The 15,103-nt window shown below is 28.8% G+C and overlaps 2 protein-coding genes across 6 annotated transcripts; one reads left to right on the top strand and one right to left on the bottom strand.

The window, feature by feature from the left end:
* On the top strand, positions 1-14,291 carry LOC123265767 (eisosome protein SEG2-like). Of its 5 annotated transcripts, none has more exons than XM_044729653.1 (10): positions 1-80; positions 169-289; positions 994-1,092; positions 5,207-5,299; positions 5,702-6,535; positions 7,488-8,127; positions 8,452-9,537; positions 11,172-12,329; positions 13,616-13,927; positions 14,014-14,291. In XM_044729653.1, exons 2-10 carry the CDS (start codon positions 188-190, stop codon positions 14,229-14,231), a joined length of 4,542 nt encoding a protein of 1,513 aa, XP_044585588.1. In that variant the 5' UTR covers positions 1-80; positions 169-187; the 3' UTR covers positions 14,232-14,291. The 5 variants fall into 5 exon arrangements, with proteins under 5 accessions (XP_044585588.1, XP_044585585.1, XP_044585586.1 ...); XM_044729650.1 differs by having other exon boundaries at positions 7,488-9,537; positions 11,172-11,183; positions 11,250-12,329; XM_044729651.1 differs by having other exon boundaries at positions 7,488-9,537; positions 11,172-11,513; positions 11,592-12,329.
* LOC123265768 (venom carboxylesterase-6-like) lies at positions 1,166-4,565 on the bottom strand. The gene is made up of 7 exons (XM_044729654.1): positions 4,334-4,565; positions 3,941-4,247; positions 3,663-3,860; positions 3,221-3,568; positions 1,894-2,229; positions 1,689-1,815; positions 1,166-1,395 (listed from the first exon to the last, which is right to left on the bottom strand). Exons 1-7 carry the CDS (start codon positions 4,532-4,534, stop codon positions 1,212-1,214), a joined length of 1,701 nt encoding a protein of 566 aa, XP_044585589.1. The 5' UTR covers positions 4,535-4,565; the 3' UTR covers positions 1,166-1,211.
* Positions 14,292-15,103: the final 812 nt, after the last annotated feature.

Genomic DNA, 15,103 nt, shown 5'->3' with positions numbered 1-15,103 from the left:
GGTCCATGCCAAACATAACAAAACAACGCTGCTGCTTCATTGTTAAATGAAAGGAGGTTAAATACGTCGTTGTTTACTTTGTAAGTATTTAAAATTTCTTAATAATGTAATTAATAAAATTCATAAAAAATTACAACAAAATAAACATTTTATCTTTGCTTTATCTAGATGATAAATATTCAATAAAATGGATTTACCTGCCACGCAATTGTTAAACGATGAGGATGACGACAGCCTGTCATCTCAATCATTAAATTCTTCGCAAATGACTCCTAAAAGAGTTCACCAGGTACAATATATTTATTTTAATTGATAAAAAAAAACATTTCCTTTGTAAAAAACTTTAAAAACTATAAGTGCAATTTTTAAAAAATATTTTTTAGTTCTAATTTAATAAATGAACAATCAAAAAATTAAAAACGTCGGCTAACTTATTATCAATTTTTTAATTTTATCCAATTAACAAAATTGTTCCAAAAAATTATTTTTTTAAAATTGCATTATTAATTTTTTTAAGTTTCCACATGTCATTTTTTTTTACTATAATTTAATTGTTACAAAAATTATTTAAATTATCAAATATCTGGTAATTTAATTTTTTTATGAAAATGAAGTTAGCCGACATTTCAAAATTTTAATATAAACAATTAAAAAAATAATTACACATGTAAAAAACTTGATAAACTATAAGTGCAATTTTTTAGAAATATCTTTTTAGTTGTAATTTTATTAATAAAAAAAATAAAAAATTTTTAGACGTCTGCTAATTTCAGTGTCATAATTTTTTTTTTAAGATTAATTTAGATATTTGATAATTTTAAGAATTTTTTTAACAAATAAATTATGGCAAAAAAAAAAATTGACATGTAAAAATTAAAAAAAATTAAAAATGCAATTTTTTTAAAATAATTTTTTGGAAAAAATCTATTTGTTAGAAAAAATTGAAAAATGGTTAAGTTACTGCTAACTTTAATGTTATAATTTTTTTTGTAGGTTGCTAATTTGTGTATTGGAAAAAAAAAGTACCCGCTGTTCAGAGGAATAAACAAGATAGGTCGGCACCCAGGTTGTGATGTTTGCATAAATGATTTGGTGAGTAATTATGCTCAAGTAATTCTCTTTATTAATTTTCTGATTACAAAAAATCCCGTAAAGTTATTATATGACATGTTAGATGTAACAAAATGCATAAGTCAAAATGCATCTCTCGTTTAGAAATCAATTTTTTTGCCGTCAACTTTGTCTTCGTAGAAGTCAATGCTGGACCATAGTTTGTAGGATCCAAAGTTACCATCTTTGTCCATCTGTTTGTGACCTGGTCCCTTGATATGGAGGTAGACCAATTTTTCATGAGCAGCGTCAACTGGAGTCCAGTCGAATCCAACATCAGGAGTTCTAAATCGCAGAATTAAAAATTAAAATTACAATTAATGTCACTTATTTTAATCTAGCATTTTTAAAGTATTAATTAATTAAAAAAAATTTTATTAATCATTTTTAAGTATTAATTAATTTTAAAAAATTTAATTAATTATTTTTAAGTATTAATTAATTTTAAAAATTTTAATTAATTATTTTTAAGTATTAATTAATTTTAAAAATTTTAATTAATTATTTTTAAGTATTAATTAATTTTAAAAAATTGAATTAATTATTTTTAAGAATTAATTAATTAAAAAAAAAATTACCCATGGGTGGCATAAGATACCCAGAGGTCCAGAAGTTCTCTCTGCATGGCACGGTCTTCGGGAGTGGTTGTGGGGTCCATGAATGGAGATCCAACAACGTAGTACGGATCGTCACCGTGAGCAACACCTGTTTTTAAATCAAACCAATTTATAATCAAGTGAATCTTTTAGGATTAAATTATTAAATTAATAATTTAATTCTCACCCCAGTCTTCGTGGGTTCTGGTCATAGAGTAGCTCAAGCTGTCAGCTCCGTGGTAGGTGAAGTAGTAGTAGCGAACTGGGCTCTTGTTAGCTTTAGCCATCAACTTGGCAGCCTTAATACCTCCTACTACGTAAAGACGGTCTCCGATCATGTGGACTAAGTCCATGGCTGTGGATTTGTCTATTGGCTTGTCACCCATGTAGTGGTGTCTGATTTTACGGCCAACTTCTACGTGCTTGGTCACCGGGACTGTGTAGTTGTAGTCTAAGATGAACGGAGCCAAGGTGTCCCATCTGGCGTCTAATTCCTTCAAGTAGACTGGGTCAGCACAGAAATCTAGAAAATTTGTAATTTTTAAGTCGTAAATAGCTCCAAGATTTTTTTCCGCATTCAAAATAATTATTTGTTCTAATTTTTGTTATTGAAAAAATATTGGTCCTCTACAAATTTTTTTTTTTAATTAAAATTTTTCAAAATTTAATTTTATAGACAAGAATGTTTATGTTATTTTCTTAGGATCAATAATTTAAAAAGTAAAATTCATAATTATCACAAAATTTGAAACTTTCATTATGAATCTTAATTTTGGAACTAGCAACCTTGCAGTCACTATGTGACTTCCGTGACTTGTGAACTATGAAAAAATGAAATTTTGCTTTATTAAATAATGACTTATATTAAATTGCTCTGTACTTTCTTAAATATTCATGTTTTTAAAGATATAAGCTCATCCCGATGTTACACTCATCAAGAGCTTTCATTTGAGTACCCACATGCATTTTTGATATATTTTTCATATATACATATATATAAATATATGAAAAATTGATGTGGGTACTCAAATGAAAGGTCTCGATGAGTGTAACATCGGGATGAGCTTATATCTTTCAAAATGTCAATAGTTCACAAGATACAAGGTCGTTTCTTAATTATGTTAAATTGCACTGTACTTTCTTAACTATTGAAATTTTTAAAGATATAAGCTCATCGTGAGGTTACACTCATCAAGAACTTTCATTTGAGTACCCACATGCATTTTTGATATATTTTTCATATATACATATATATAAATATATGAAAAATTGATGTGGGTACTCAAATGAAAGGTCTCGATGAGTGTAACATCGGGATGAGCTTATATCTTTCAAAATGTCAATAGTTCACAAGATACACGGTCATTTTTTAATGATGTATCTAGAGATAGAGCATTTTCGAATGCAGCTTAAATACTTATCATGATAAATATCTAAAATATTTTCCCTTGAATGATGTGTTGAAATTCAGAAAGGTATTTATAAATTTTTAATGAGTAAATTCAAACACTAACCAGCTCCAGGGTAAAGTCCTTCTTCAGGAACAACACCAGTGATCCAAGGAACATCATAAGCTTCTCCGCTGCTGATGATTTCAGCCGGGATTTTGGTGATGAATGGCGACTCAGCTGTTGATTTTTCAACAACTGGACCGAAAGGAGTCATCGGGTTGAATTCGAAAGGCATGAAGTCCATGTCTGTACGTGCGATTTGACGGTATGGCCGAGTTCTGAGACACTTGACCATCTCTTCAGTGTTAGTAGTCGGGCATCCAACAGTCATAGCGACTTTCTTGGCCTTCTCGGGTGCTCCCTCGGTGATAGCCCAGCAGTTCAATGCATTTCCACTGAAAGACAATCCTCCTGCGCACCCGAATTTATTAATAATTAATACACATTCAATTTATTAATTAAATAATTAATGATCTTCAATTTATTAATTAAATAATTTTCTTACGTTTGAACAAGCCTCTGCTCAAAGGTGACAAGTAATGGTAGTGTACACTCACTCCACCAGCACTCAATCCAAAGAGAGAAATATTTTCAGAGTCTCCACCAAAGCCTTCAATGTTTTCTTTCACCCAGTGAATGGCCATGTTTTGATCCTTAAGACCCATGTTTCCAGAAATATGTTCGTCGCCAGTGCTCATGAAACCTGAAGGAAAATAAAAATAATTTTTATTTTTGTTTGTTTGTTTGTTAACCAACTGAAGATCACCATGAGAAAATACGAACCAAGAGGACCAACACGGTAGCTGAATGTCACTAAAATAACATCACGGTCCATGAGATAATGGGGCTTGGTGAATTGTCCGTCTTTAGATTCCATGTGCCATTGGAAAGCTCCACCGTGGATCCAAACGATAACTGGCATCTTTTTGGTTGATTCAGTTACTGGCTTGTAGACGTTTAAGTACAAACAATCTTCTGATCCAACGATTCTCTCTTTGGCGTCGATTGGTGTGTGAATGTACTGTGTGCAAGGTGGCCCGGTTTTTATGGCAACCATGTCTCCACTCCATGATTTCATTTTTTGTGGTGGCTGTACAATAATATTTTATATATATTTATTGTAAATTATATTATTATTTACAATATTTCATATCGTAATTATATGAAAATACTCACTCTGAATCGGAGATCTCCTACTGGCGGCTTGGCGTAAGGAATTCCTTCGAAAGCCATGTACTTGCGGCCATGCTCTGAGTAGTCGTAGAAACCTCGGATTCCTCCCATCGGAGTTTCAAATCTTGGGCCATCTGGAGTCTTCTCGATGTCCAGAGTCGCCAGTGCCAGCGGCACCAAGCACAGAATGATTGCAGTCTTCATTCTTCAACAGCTTGAGGACTGTCTATGCCTTAGTCAATTATTTTACCAGTATTTATAGTCATTATTTAGTTAATGACATAATAATATTTTTGATAGCTTTTGCCATCTTCATATTTTATCAGGTTGATAGTATTTATAAAAAATTACTTCTTGATGCATTATCTTTTTTTTAAATATATATATTATTTACATATTTATATATATATATATATATATATATATATATATATATAGTATATATATATATATATATATATATATATATATATAATAAATTATTTTATTTTGTTTAAGAAATTTTTTATGGAAATTATTTTTATTCTGAGTAATTTTTTTTTTCTGAAATTATTATTATTATTATTATTATTATTAAAATTATAACTAACAGAAAAATTTTTACTTCAATCGTAAATTATTTATATATTTTTTAAAATATATATTTATTATTTATTAACGCGTGCCCCATTATTTTACTTGTAAACATATTTTTTATAACAAATTTATCATTTTTTTTAACCTTTGATTATTTAAATCATCAATTATTAATTATATTATATATATCATTATTCTTTAGCTTGACTGATTATTTAATTATCAATTATTACATAAACACGAATATTAATAAATAAATAAATATATATTTTTATAAAATTATTTTTTTTTATTTTTCAGTCTGTTTCAAAAAACCATGCGGAAATTGAAATAAAAAGCAATATTTATTATATTTGTGATTTGAGATCATCAAATAAAACACGGATTGATAATGTAAGTATCTATAAATATTTAAATTTATAATAACAATTATAGATTACAAGATACAAGGTCGTTTCTTAATTATGTTAAATTGCACTGTACTTTCTTAACTATTCAAATTTTTAAAGATATAAGCTCATCCTGATGTTACACTTATCAAGAGCTTTCATTTGAGTACCCACATCAATTTTTCATATATTTATATATACATATATATAATATATATAAATATATGAAAAATTGATGTGGGTACTCAAATGAAAGGTCTCGATAAGTGTAACATCAGGATGAGCTTATATCTTTAAAAATGTCAATAGTTTACAAGATACAAGGTCGTTTCTTAATTACTTATATTTTTAATAAGTTTAAGTTTAGATTATAAAAAATAATTTTAATTTTTTCTTAATATTTTAGGAATCTTTGCGACCGGATCGTTTTTACCAAATTCTTGATGGTTCAAAACTTACGTTCGGTATAATTAATGCCCAATTTTTACTGATCAGAGACAGCAACGATTCAATAATTGTCCCGGAAACACCAGCACCTGGTCTGAAATTACGTTATGATGGTAACAGATCATCTGTCACCGACAGCGATGATTCCGTTGTTCTCGGGACTCAAGAGGCCAAAGATGAGGCTGTATTTGCAAAGCCTACCAAATTGCCAATTCGTAGTCCCAGTACTCGAGATGCCCGTGCTAATAATGCTCGGAGAAAATTAAATTCCAGCATTCACGATATTGAAACTCAGCGACAATCAGAGCAAAATAATGATCCATCTATTTTCGACCGTGAAACGCAACATGTTGATAATTCTAATAAAAAGAAATCGATTTACGATGTAGAAACACAGCGACAACTGGAGGAAAATAATGATCCATCTATTTTCGACCGTGATACGCAACAAGTGGATAATAGTTCTAATAAAAAGAAATCTATTTACGATCTGGAAACCCAGCAGTTGGAAGAAACTGGAATAAAAAATGAAGTTTTTGACTTGGCAACCCAGAGATTACCTGAAGAAACAGATGTCGAGTCTGATATTTATGCCATGAGTACACAGCAGATAAGTACGACAGACAACCGAGGCATTCATGAGTTAGAAACACAAAAAATGAGTGTTAAAGATGAAGCTTTGAGTTTGTATGATCTAGCTACGCAACCAATTGCTGCAGACGATGATATTTATGACTGTGAAACACAGCGAATAAATAAACAGTTTGAAATTACAAAAAGTAAATTTAAGAAGGTAAAATTTTTTAAAAATATAATTTAATAATTTATTAATTAACACTAGCAAGTAGAATTATAAATAAATAAAATTTTGCTTTATTAAATTATGACTTTTGTAAAATTGCACTGTACTTTCTTAATTATTGACATTTTTTAAGATATGATCTCATTTGAGTACCCACATGCATTTTGATATATTTTTCATATATACATATATATAAATATATGAAAAATTGATGTGGGTACTCAAATGAAAGGTCTTGATGAGTATAACATCTGGATGAGCTTATATCTTCAAAAATGTCAATAGTTCACAAGATACAAGGTCGTTTCTTATGTAAAATTGCACCGTACTTTCTTAAATATTGACGTTTTTAAAGATATAAGCTCATCCCGATGTTACACTCATCATGAACTTTCATTTGAGTACCCACATGCATTTTGATATATTTTTCATATATACCTATATATATAATATATATAAATATATGAAAAATTGATGTGGGTACTCAAATGAAAGGTCTCGATAAGTGTAACATCAGGATGAGCTTATATCTTGAAAAATGTCAATAGTTCTCAAGATACAAGGTCGTTTCTTATGTAAAATTGCACTGTACTTTCATAAATATTGAGATTTTTAAAAATATTAGCTCATCCTGATGTTACACTCATCAAGAGCTTTCATTTGAGTACCCACATGCATTTTTATATATTTTTCATATATATATATATATATAATATATAAATATATGAAAAATTGATGTGGGTACTCAAATGAAAGGTCTCGATAAGTGTAACATCAGAATGAGCTTATTTCTTTAAAAATATCAATAGTTCACAAAATACAAGGTCACTTCTTAATTATAGATCTACTAAATTTCTCTAAAAAACTGATTTTATCAAATTTTTCTTATTCTCTTAATAATATATATTTACAACTAAAATAATTTATTTTTTATTTTTTACAGAATCGAGTTCCAACTAAAAGTCCCAACGTCAGCAAAGCGGTACCTGTAGCTCCACGAAGAAATTACGAAGAGGCTGATAAAAAGCCAAAGCATGTAAGTACAGTAGTCGATGACTCGGAAACGGACGACGAGTTGGTAGATAATAATGAGATACAGTCAAAACAAAGCTCTTCGGTTCATCAAAGTAGTTCTGGAATCACTAATACCTCCAAAAAATCTAAGGACAATGACAGAACAATGTTAGGATCAACATCAGTCAATATCAATACACACAATCATATAATCGCTGAAACAGATGACGAGTCTGAGACGGATGACGAAGAGGCGGTAATTAATCAATGTAATGAGATTAAAGATAGGTCAAAAATTGATGATAAAAAAACATTTAAAAATAATGCAGTTGTTAACGATTCAGACACTGACGATGAAGAGTTTGCTCGAATACAAGATCAGGAACAACGTAAGATAAATAATGATAGTGACTTTGAATCACATGATGAAATTCCGGAGTCTTGTGTTATAAATGTTGATAAAAATAAAATTTTAAAACTTGATAGTGAAGCAGAAAGTAATGCATGTCCAAGTCCAGTGCTTGTTGATTTTTCTAAAATTCAACACCCAGGTTCCGAGCAAAATTATAATGATGATGATGAGACTGATGATGATGAGGTTTATATGACACCTAATCAGGCAGTGTCACCTCACAGAAAAGTAGCGTTGAAAACTGACCAGCCTGGTCTAGAGCGATATGATACTGCGCCTTTAGTATCAGCTGAGCCGGCTGCTAAAGTTTCTCCAAGGAATAATGAATTAGAATGCGACCCTGATGCGCTGACTCAAGTTATTCCTTTAAATATTAATTCTAATGCATGTAAAAAAATTAATAATGATCATGAAGCTTGTGATGAATTCGCGGAAACTCAATTAGTAAATCCACAAAATAATTTTAAGCATGATAATGATGATGATGATGATGATGAAACTGATGATGAAGAATTAGAGTCACTTCGTAGAGAAGTAGATGATAAAAAAAATCAAGGATTAATTAATAAAATTAATGAATTAAAAACTTGTGATCAAGATCAAGATCTTGATGATGCGCCAACTCAATTATTAAATTTAGAAACTCAAAAAATTAATAATGGCATTGAGGATACCCAGAAAATTTTAGAAACACAAAGAGATGATCTAGAGCCTACTCAACTTATAGATTCGCAGGCAATTTTTTTATCTGTTAATAAAATTAATAAAATTAATAAAAATTCTCAGACTAAAAATAAAACTAATGATGATAGTATTGATTCAGTTGATTTAGAAAATGCACCGACGCAAATTATAAATTTTGAAGGTTCAAAAGAAACATGTGAAAAAAAAAATGATAATTTGGAGGAAAAATCTCCTGTAATTAAAAGTAATAAAATTTCACGTAGAGCATCTTCAACTCCTCTTTCTTCAGGAAAGAGAAAAATAAATTTTGCCTCTGTGAAAAATTGTACAGTTGATCTTGATAAATTACAAGGGGATAATTTAAATTCATATGAAAAAAAAATTAAAAAAAAAGAATTGGAAAATGATAAAGTAAATAGTGATTTACACAATGACAGTTTAGTTAGGAATTTAGACGCTATGTTCGGTGGTAGTAATGATGATGAACTTGAGGACGCGATTCCGCTTCAAACTCAGCAGCTTGAGGAAATATTAAATGATGTCCCTGAAAAATTACATAGTGTTAATAATTTTCAGAAACCCGGTAGTCAAGAAAATAAAATTAATTTGGTGAATAAAAAATGCAGTGAATCCCAGGTGGATTCAGGTCCTGATACGCAAGAGGCTTACTTCGCTAAGTTGTCTTCTAGAAAGAAGAAATCTAATATTCTTGTTGATAGTCAAGGGAGTTCTTCGTCGCAGAAGTCTGAGAAAAGTCAAGGTAAAGCGGCGAAAAAAGTTGTCTATGCGCCGGGTACAGCTGGGTTTTCTAATGGAGTTCCGGTTGAAGGCGATGAATCTGTCGCAGTGTATGAGTCACCAGAAAAAAAACTTAAAACTAAAGGTAATTTTTTTTTACATAATTAAGGAGATCCACGCGAATTAGTCAAATTTTTAAAACTTCTTGAAAATTTGTAAATTCAATCTACGTAGCCTAATAATTAATAAAAAAATTTAAAAACAGGTTTTCCGGATATTTAATGAAGTAATTAGGTTTGAAAATTATAATTTGTACATGTAGGTAAATGGAGACTCCACCAGCCGTGTATTTGGTTAAGAATTCAATGCAATTGATGATTTTAAAAAAATTTTATTTTCATTGAATTTGATTGAAAAAATAATAAGCTAAAGATTAAAACAATAAAAAAAGTAGGCTATATTTTTTATTAGTCAATTAAGTGTTAATAATTATTTAATGAGTAAATTTATCGGAAATTTCCTCAAAAATGTTATTAATTAATTTAAAAATTAATTTTAAGATGCATAACAAAAGTATTTCTACGTTTTATTTTTTATAGACAGTCTTTACAATAGAAGGGTACTTGGATTTCCTTAAGGAGATCCACGCAAAGTAGTCAAATTTTTAAAACTTCTTGAAAATTTGTAAATTCTATCTACGTAACGTAATAATTAATAAAAAAAAAAATTAAAAACCAGTAGTTTTCCGGGATATTTAATGAAGTAATTAGGTTTGAAAATTGTAATTTTTACATGTAGGTAAATGGAGATTCCACCAACCGTGTATTTGGTTAAGAGTTTAATGCAATTAACAATTAAAAAAAAATTTATTTTCATTGAATTTGATTGAAAAAATTTGGAAATTTCCTCAAAAATGTTATTAATTAATTTTAAGGAAGTTCGAGCGTAACTAATGAGTCAAAATAATGTTAAAATTTTTTTTTAATTTTAGTCTTCCCAATATTCGTCAAAATTCTTTATTTTAATTTAAAATAATTTAATAATTGATGATTTTTACTTATTTAATAAAGTAAAGTAATAAAATGACTTTGGTATTTATTACTTGCCGGAATAAATAAACAGATTTGGCAATAGCGCGTTTGATTATACCCATAACAGAGACGTGGATGAGTGTGTGAGTTAAACATTTCTCTCTCTGTAACTATATTTCTATCCTTATCTTTTTTCTCAACTGTTGACGCGATGTTGTCAAATATTTATTCGAATAAATGGCTGACGATAAACGAGTTACAAACATAAAATTTGACTTTAAATATTTCAAAAATTATATCGGTAATGTATTATTATTAAATTGTTTTTATATTTTGTAATAATCCAAGTTTCTTGTGTATAGTTTTTTATCCGTTAAAGTTGGGAGATTAATATTGAAAAAAATAATTAAAGTCTCGACAAAAGTTTGTCAGTCATAAGAGCCCGTGTATAAGGAGATAAAATATGTGATTTTTAAAATTTAATATCCAAGTAACTAAACGGTGAATCTTTTTTAAATTTTGGTATTAGATAAATGACGTATTTATTTATACGTATACTTAATTTCAAAGCTCAAAGTTGGAAATTATTTTTTACATTAGATTCGCTCGAACTTCCTTAAGATGCATAACAAAAGTTTCTACTTATTATTTTTTTATAGATATTCTTTACAATAGGAGGGTACTTGGATCTCCTTAATAAATTTATAAGCATATTTTATTAAAAAATAATTTTTTTTTTTTTATCTAGTTACAGAAAAAGGTGCAAAACCCGAGAATGAAAAAAAACAAACGGTTAATCCGGTTAATGAAGACGATTTTTTTGCAGGCTTACCAGATGTTCGTGTTGCTGGTACTGATGCTAACCCAGCAAATTCAACTGTTTATTCTTCAGACAGTGAAGATGATTATTCATCGGGTAACATAGTTCAAAAACTCAAAAAATCAATGGCGAAGATAAAAGCGATGTCAGAAGAAGACGATGATGGTATTTTTAGTAATTCAAAAATAATTCCTAACTCTAGTTTTAGTCATTCAGATGTTAAGTTACCCAAATTAAAGAGTATTGACGATGATGGTTCTTCGTCTGATGGTGAGGTTGATTTTGTTCGTTTAAAACAGTTGGCTGATCGCCTTCTTAATGCTAATGACAAAGAAAAAATTTTGACAGGTCTCAAGAAAGTTGGGAGTAAAAATAAAAATAAGGTAAAGGTTAACAAAGAAGCGGCTGCGGCTAGTAAAGTCGCTGATAGAAAATCAACAAGAAAGCGCGTACTTCCTCAGAAATTGAAGAGTGGAGCATTTGTTAATGATGATGGTGATTTAAATGAAGGTCAAGATCATACGGTACCTGCGAAACGGGCTCGCAAAGCTCGGAAGAATTCCAAGTCAATTAATTCTAGTGTTGTAGAAAAAGCTCAAGCTGAGACTAAGAAAAAAGCTCCTGCTAAACGATCGAAGAAAGTTAATGAAGATCAGAGCTTGCTTAGCGCTTCAGTGAGCTCAGGTACCGAGGACCAGAAAACTGCTACTGGAGTAGAGGCGAAGAAAAAGACTGTAGCTAAACGGTCTAAAAAAGTGGATGTTGATCAGAGCTTGCTCAGTGCTTCAGTAAGTTCGAATAATAGTAATAATGAGGAACACAATACTGAAGTTAAGAAAAAAACTGCGGCTAAACGAACTAAGAAAGCGGCTGCTGATCAAACGACTTTGGATACTTCCACTTCTTCGGCATCCTCGAGTACTCTTAACAGTACAATTGCATCTAAAAGGTCGAGAAATAGTGTTGTGGATTCGCCTTCTACTTCAGCTAGGTCGAGACATAGCCATCGTCCGGCTGAGATGCAGTATAAAATTATGTTCACTGGTATTGATTACGAGACACATGAACAAGCCGTTCAGAGTCTTGGTAAGTGTGATGATTTTGTTAATTTGATTTAGTAAAACTTATTAGCAACCCTGCAGTCACTATCTGACTTCCGTAACTTGTGAGCTATAAATATAAATAGAATTTTGCTTTATTAAATAATGAATTTCGTTAAATTGCACTGTACTTTCTTAAATATTGAAGTTTTTAAAGATATAAGCTCATCTCGATGTTAAACTCGTCAAGAGCTTTCATTTGAGTACCCACATGCATTTTAATATATTTTTCATATATACATATATATAATATGTATAAATATTTAAAAAATTGATGTGGGTACTCAAATGAAAGGTCTCGATGAGTGTAATGTTGGGGTGAGCTTATATCTTTAAAAATGTCAATAGTTCACAAGATACATTGTCGTTTCTTAATTATGTTAAATTGAACTGTATTTTCTTAACTATTGAAATTTTTAAATATATAAGCTCATCCTGATGTTACACTCATCAAGAGCTTTCATTTGAGTACCCATATGTATTTTTGATATATTTTTCATATATACATATATATAAATATATAAAATATATGAAAAATTGATGTGGGTACTCAAATGAAAGGTATCGATGAGAGTAACATCGGGATGAGCTTATATCTTTAAAAATGTCAATAGTTCACAAAATACCAGATCGTTTCTTAATTATGTTAAATTGTACTGTATTTTCTTAACTATTGAAATTTTTAAAGTTATAAGCTCATCTCGATGTTACACTCATCAAGAGCTTTCATTTGAGCACCCACATGCATTTTGATATATTTTTCATACATACGTATATATAATATATATAAATATATGAAAAATTGATGTGGGTACTTAAATGAAAGGTCTCGATGAGTGTAATGTCGGGATGAGCTTATATCTTTAAAAATGTCAATAGTTCACAAGATACAAGATCGTTTGTTAATTATGTTAAATTGCACTGTACTTTTTTAATTATTGAAGTTTTTAAAGATATAAGCTCATTTTGATGTTACACTCATCAAGAGCTTTCGTTTGAGTACCCACATGCATTTTTGAAATATTTTTCATATATACATACATATAATATATATAAATATATGAAAAAATGATGTGGGTACTCAAATGAAAGGTCTTGATGAGTGTAACACCAGGATCAGCTTATACCTTTAAAAATCTCAATATTTCACGAGATACAAGGTCTTTTTTTAATTATGTATAGTATTTATAAAAACCCATTTTATCATGTCAATACACTGGCCACAAAATTTTGCTTATTCTCTTAATAATATAGATTAATTTTTTTTTTCAGGCGGAGTAATAAGCAACGATCCGATGACTGGAACTATTTTAGTAACAGACAAAGTTCGCAGAACTTTGAAATTTCTCTGCGCGATTTCTCGCGGCATTCCCATTGTTTCTGAAAATTGGATCAATGCAAGTATCAAGAGTAATAAATTAATCGAAACAGATAAATATATTCTGCATGATTCAGCAGCTGAAGCGAAATTTGGATTTAATTTAAAACAGAGTTTGATTAAATCTAAGGAAAAAAGTTTACTGCACAATTTGACGTTTGTTGTTACATCCGGTGTCAATCAACCTAGCTTCAATGAACTTAAAAGTATAATTATTTACATATAATTATTTAGCATTTTTCAATAGATTTATTGATTTCATTTATTTATTTTTATTCTTTATTTTTTACAGACATGATTCAAGTTGCTGGTGGAAAAGCTTTGGTTCGACCTCCAAAAACATGGACCAATACTTATATTATCAGCTGTGCAGCTGATATTTCTAAACTTAAGAAATTAACAGCAAACGTACCAAATGATATCCAAGTTCCTGTTGTTACGACAGAATTTTTAATGTCTGGAATTCTGAAACAAGAATTAAATGCAGAAGAACATAAGCTTAGTTTCTAAGATAAGTTGATAAAAAGTTGGGCTTAAGTGTAATAAAGTTTATATTTTTATAAAATTAAGCGTGTTAATAAAAAATGAATTATTATTATTATTATTATTATTATTATAGCGAACCGCGTTAAAAAAAAAATTAGTAAATATTACATTTGAATATTATTTTCTTAAATTAAAAAATAAATATTAAACTATGTCATAATTCATAATATATAAAAAATTTTATTACATTGTATGATCAATTTAAAATTTAACTTTAATTTTTGTTGAAATTAATATCTATTGTGTTAACGTTAAATATTAATGTAAAATAATAGAATTAATTTTTGTCAATAAAATTTTTATTGTTTAATTAATTTAATAGTGTGATTAAAAAAGTAAATTTAATGTAAAAAAAAAAAAAATCGAGTAAGGTAAAAAGACCCAGTTATTGACACTTGCAATTTTATTTTAATTAAAAAAAATAAATTGACTAATAAATCAATAAATATAATTTTTTAATAATAAATTTTAAGAATGACATTAAAGTTAGCAGTCACTTAACAATTTTTTAATTTTATTTAACAAAAAAATTTGTCCCAAAAAATCATTGCATATTTTAGTTTTTTAAATTTTCAAATGTCAATTTTTTTTTGCCATAATTTATTTGTTATAGAATTTAAAAAATGATTAAATATATGCTAAATTAATTTTCATATTTTAAGATAATTGGTTTTTTAAAAACATTTAATTTTTATGACACTGAAGTTAGCAGACGTCTAAAAATTTTTGATTTTTTTTATTAATTAAATTACAACTAAAAAGATATTTATAAAAAATTGCACTTATAGTTTTTCAAGTTTTTTACATGTGAAAATTTTTTTTTTAATTGTTTAATT

The sequence above is a fragment of the Cotesia glomerata genome, linkage group LG5 (assembly GCF_020080835.1).
Source record: "Cotesia glomerata isolate CgM1 linkage group LG5, MPM_Cglom_v2.3, whole genome shotgun sequence".
Lineage (NCBI taxonomy): Eukaryota > Metazoa > Arthropoda > Insecta > Hymenoptera > Braconidae > Cotesia > Cotesia glomerata.
This window is presented reverse-complemented; position numbering and strand designations above follow the sequence as displayed.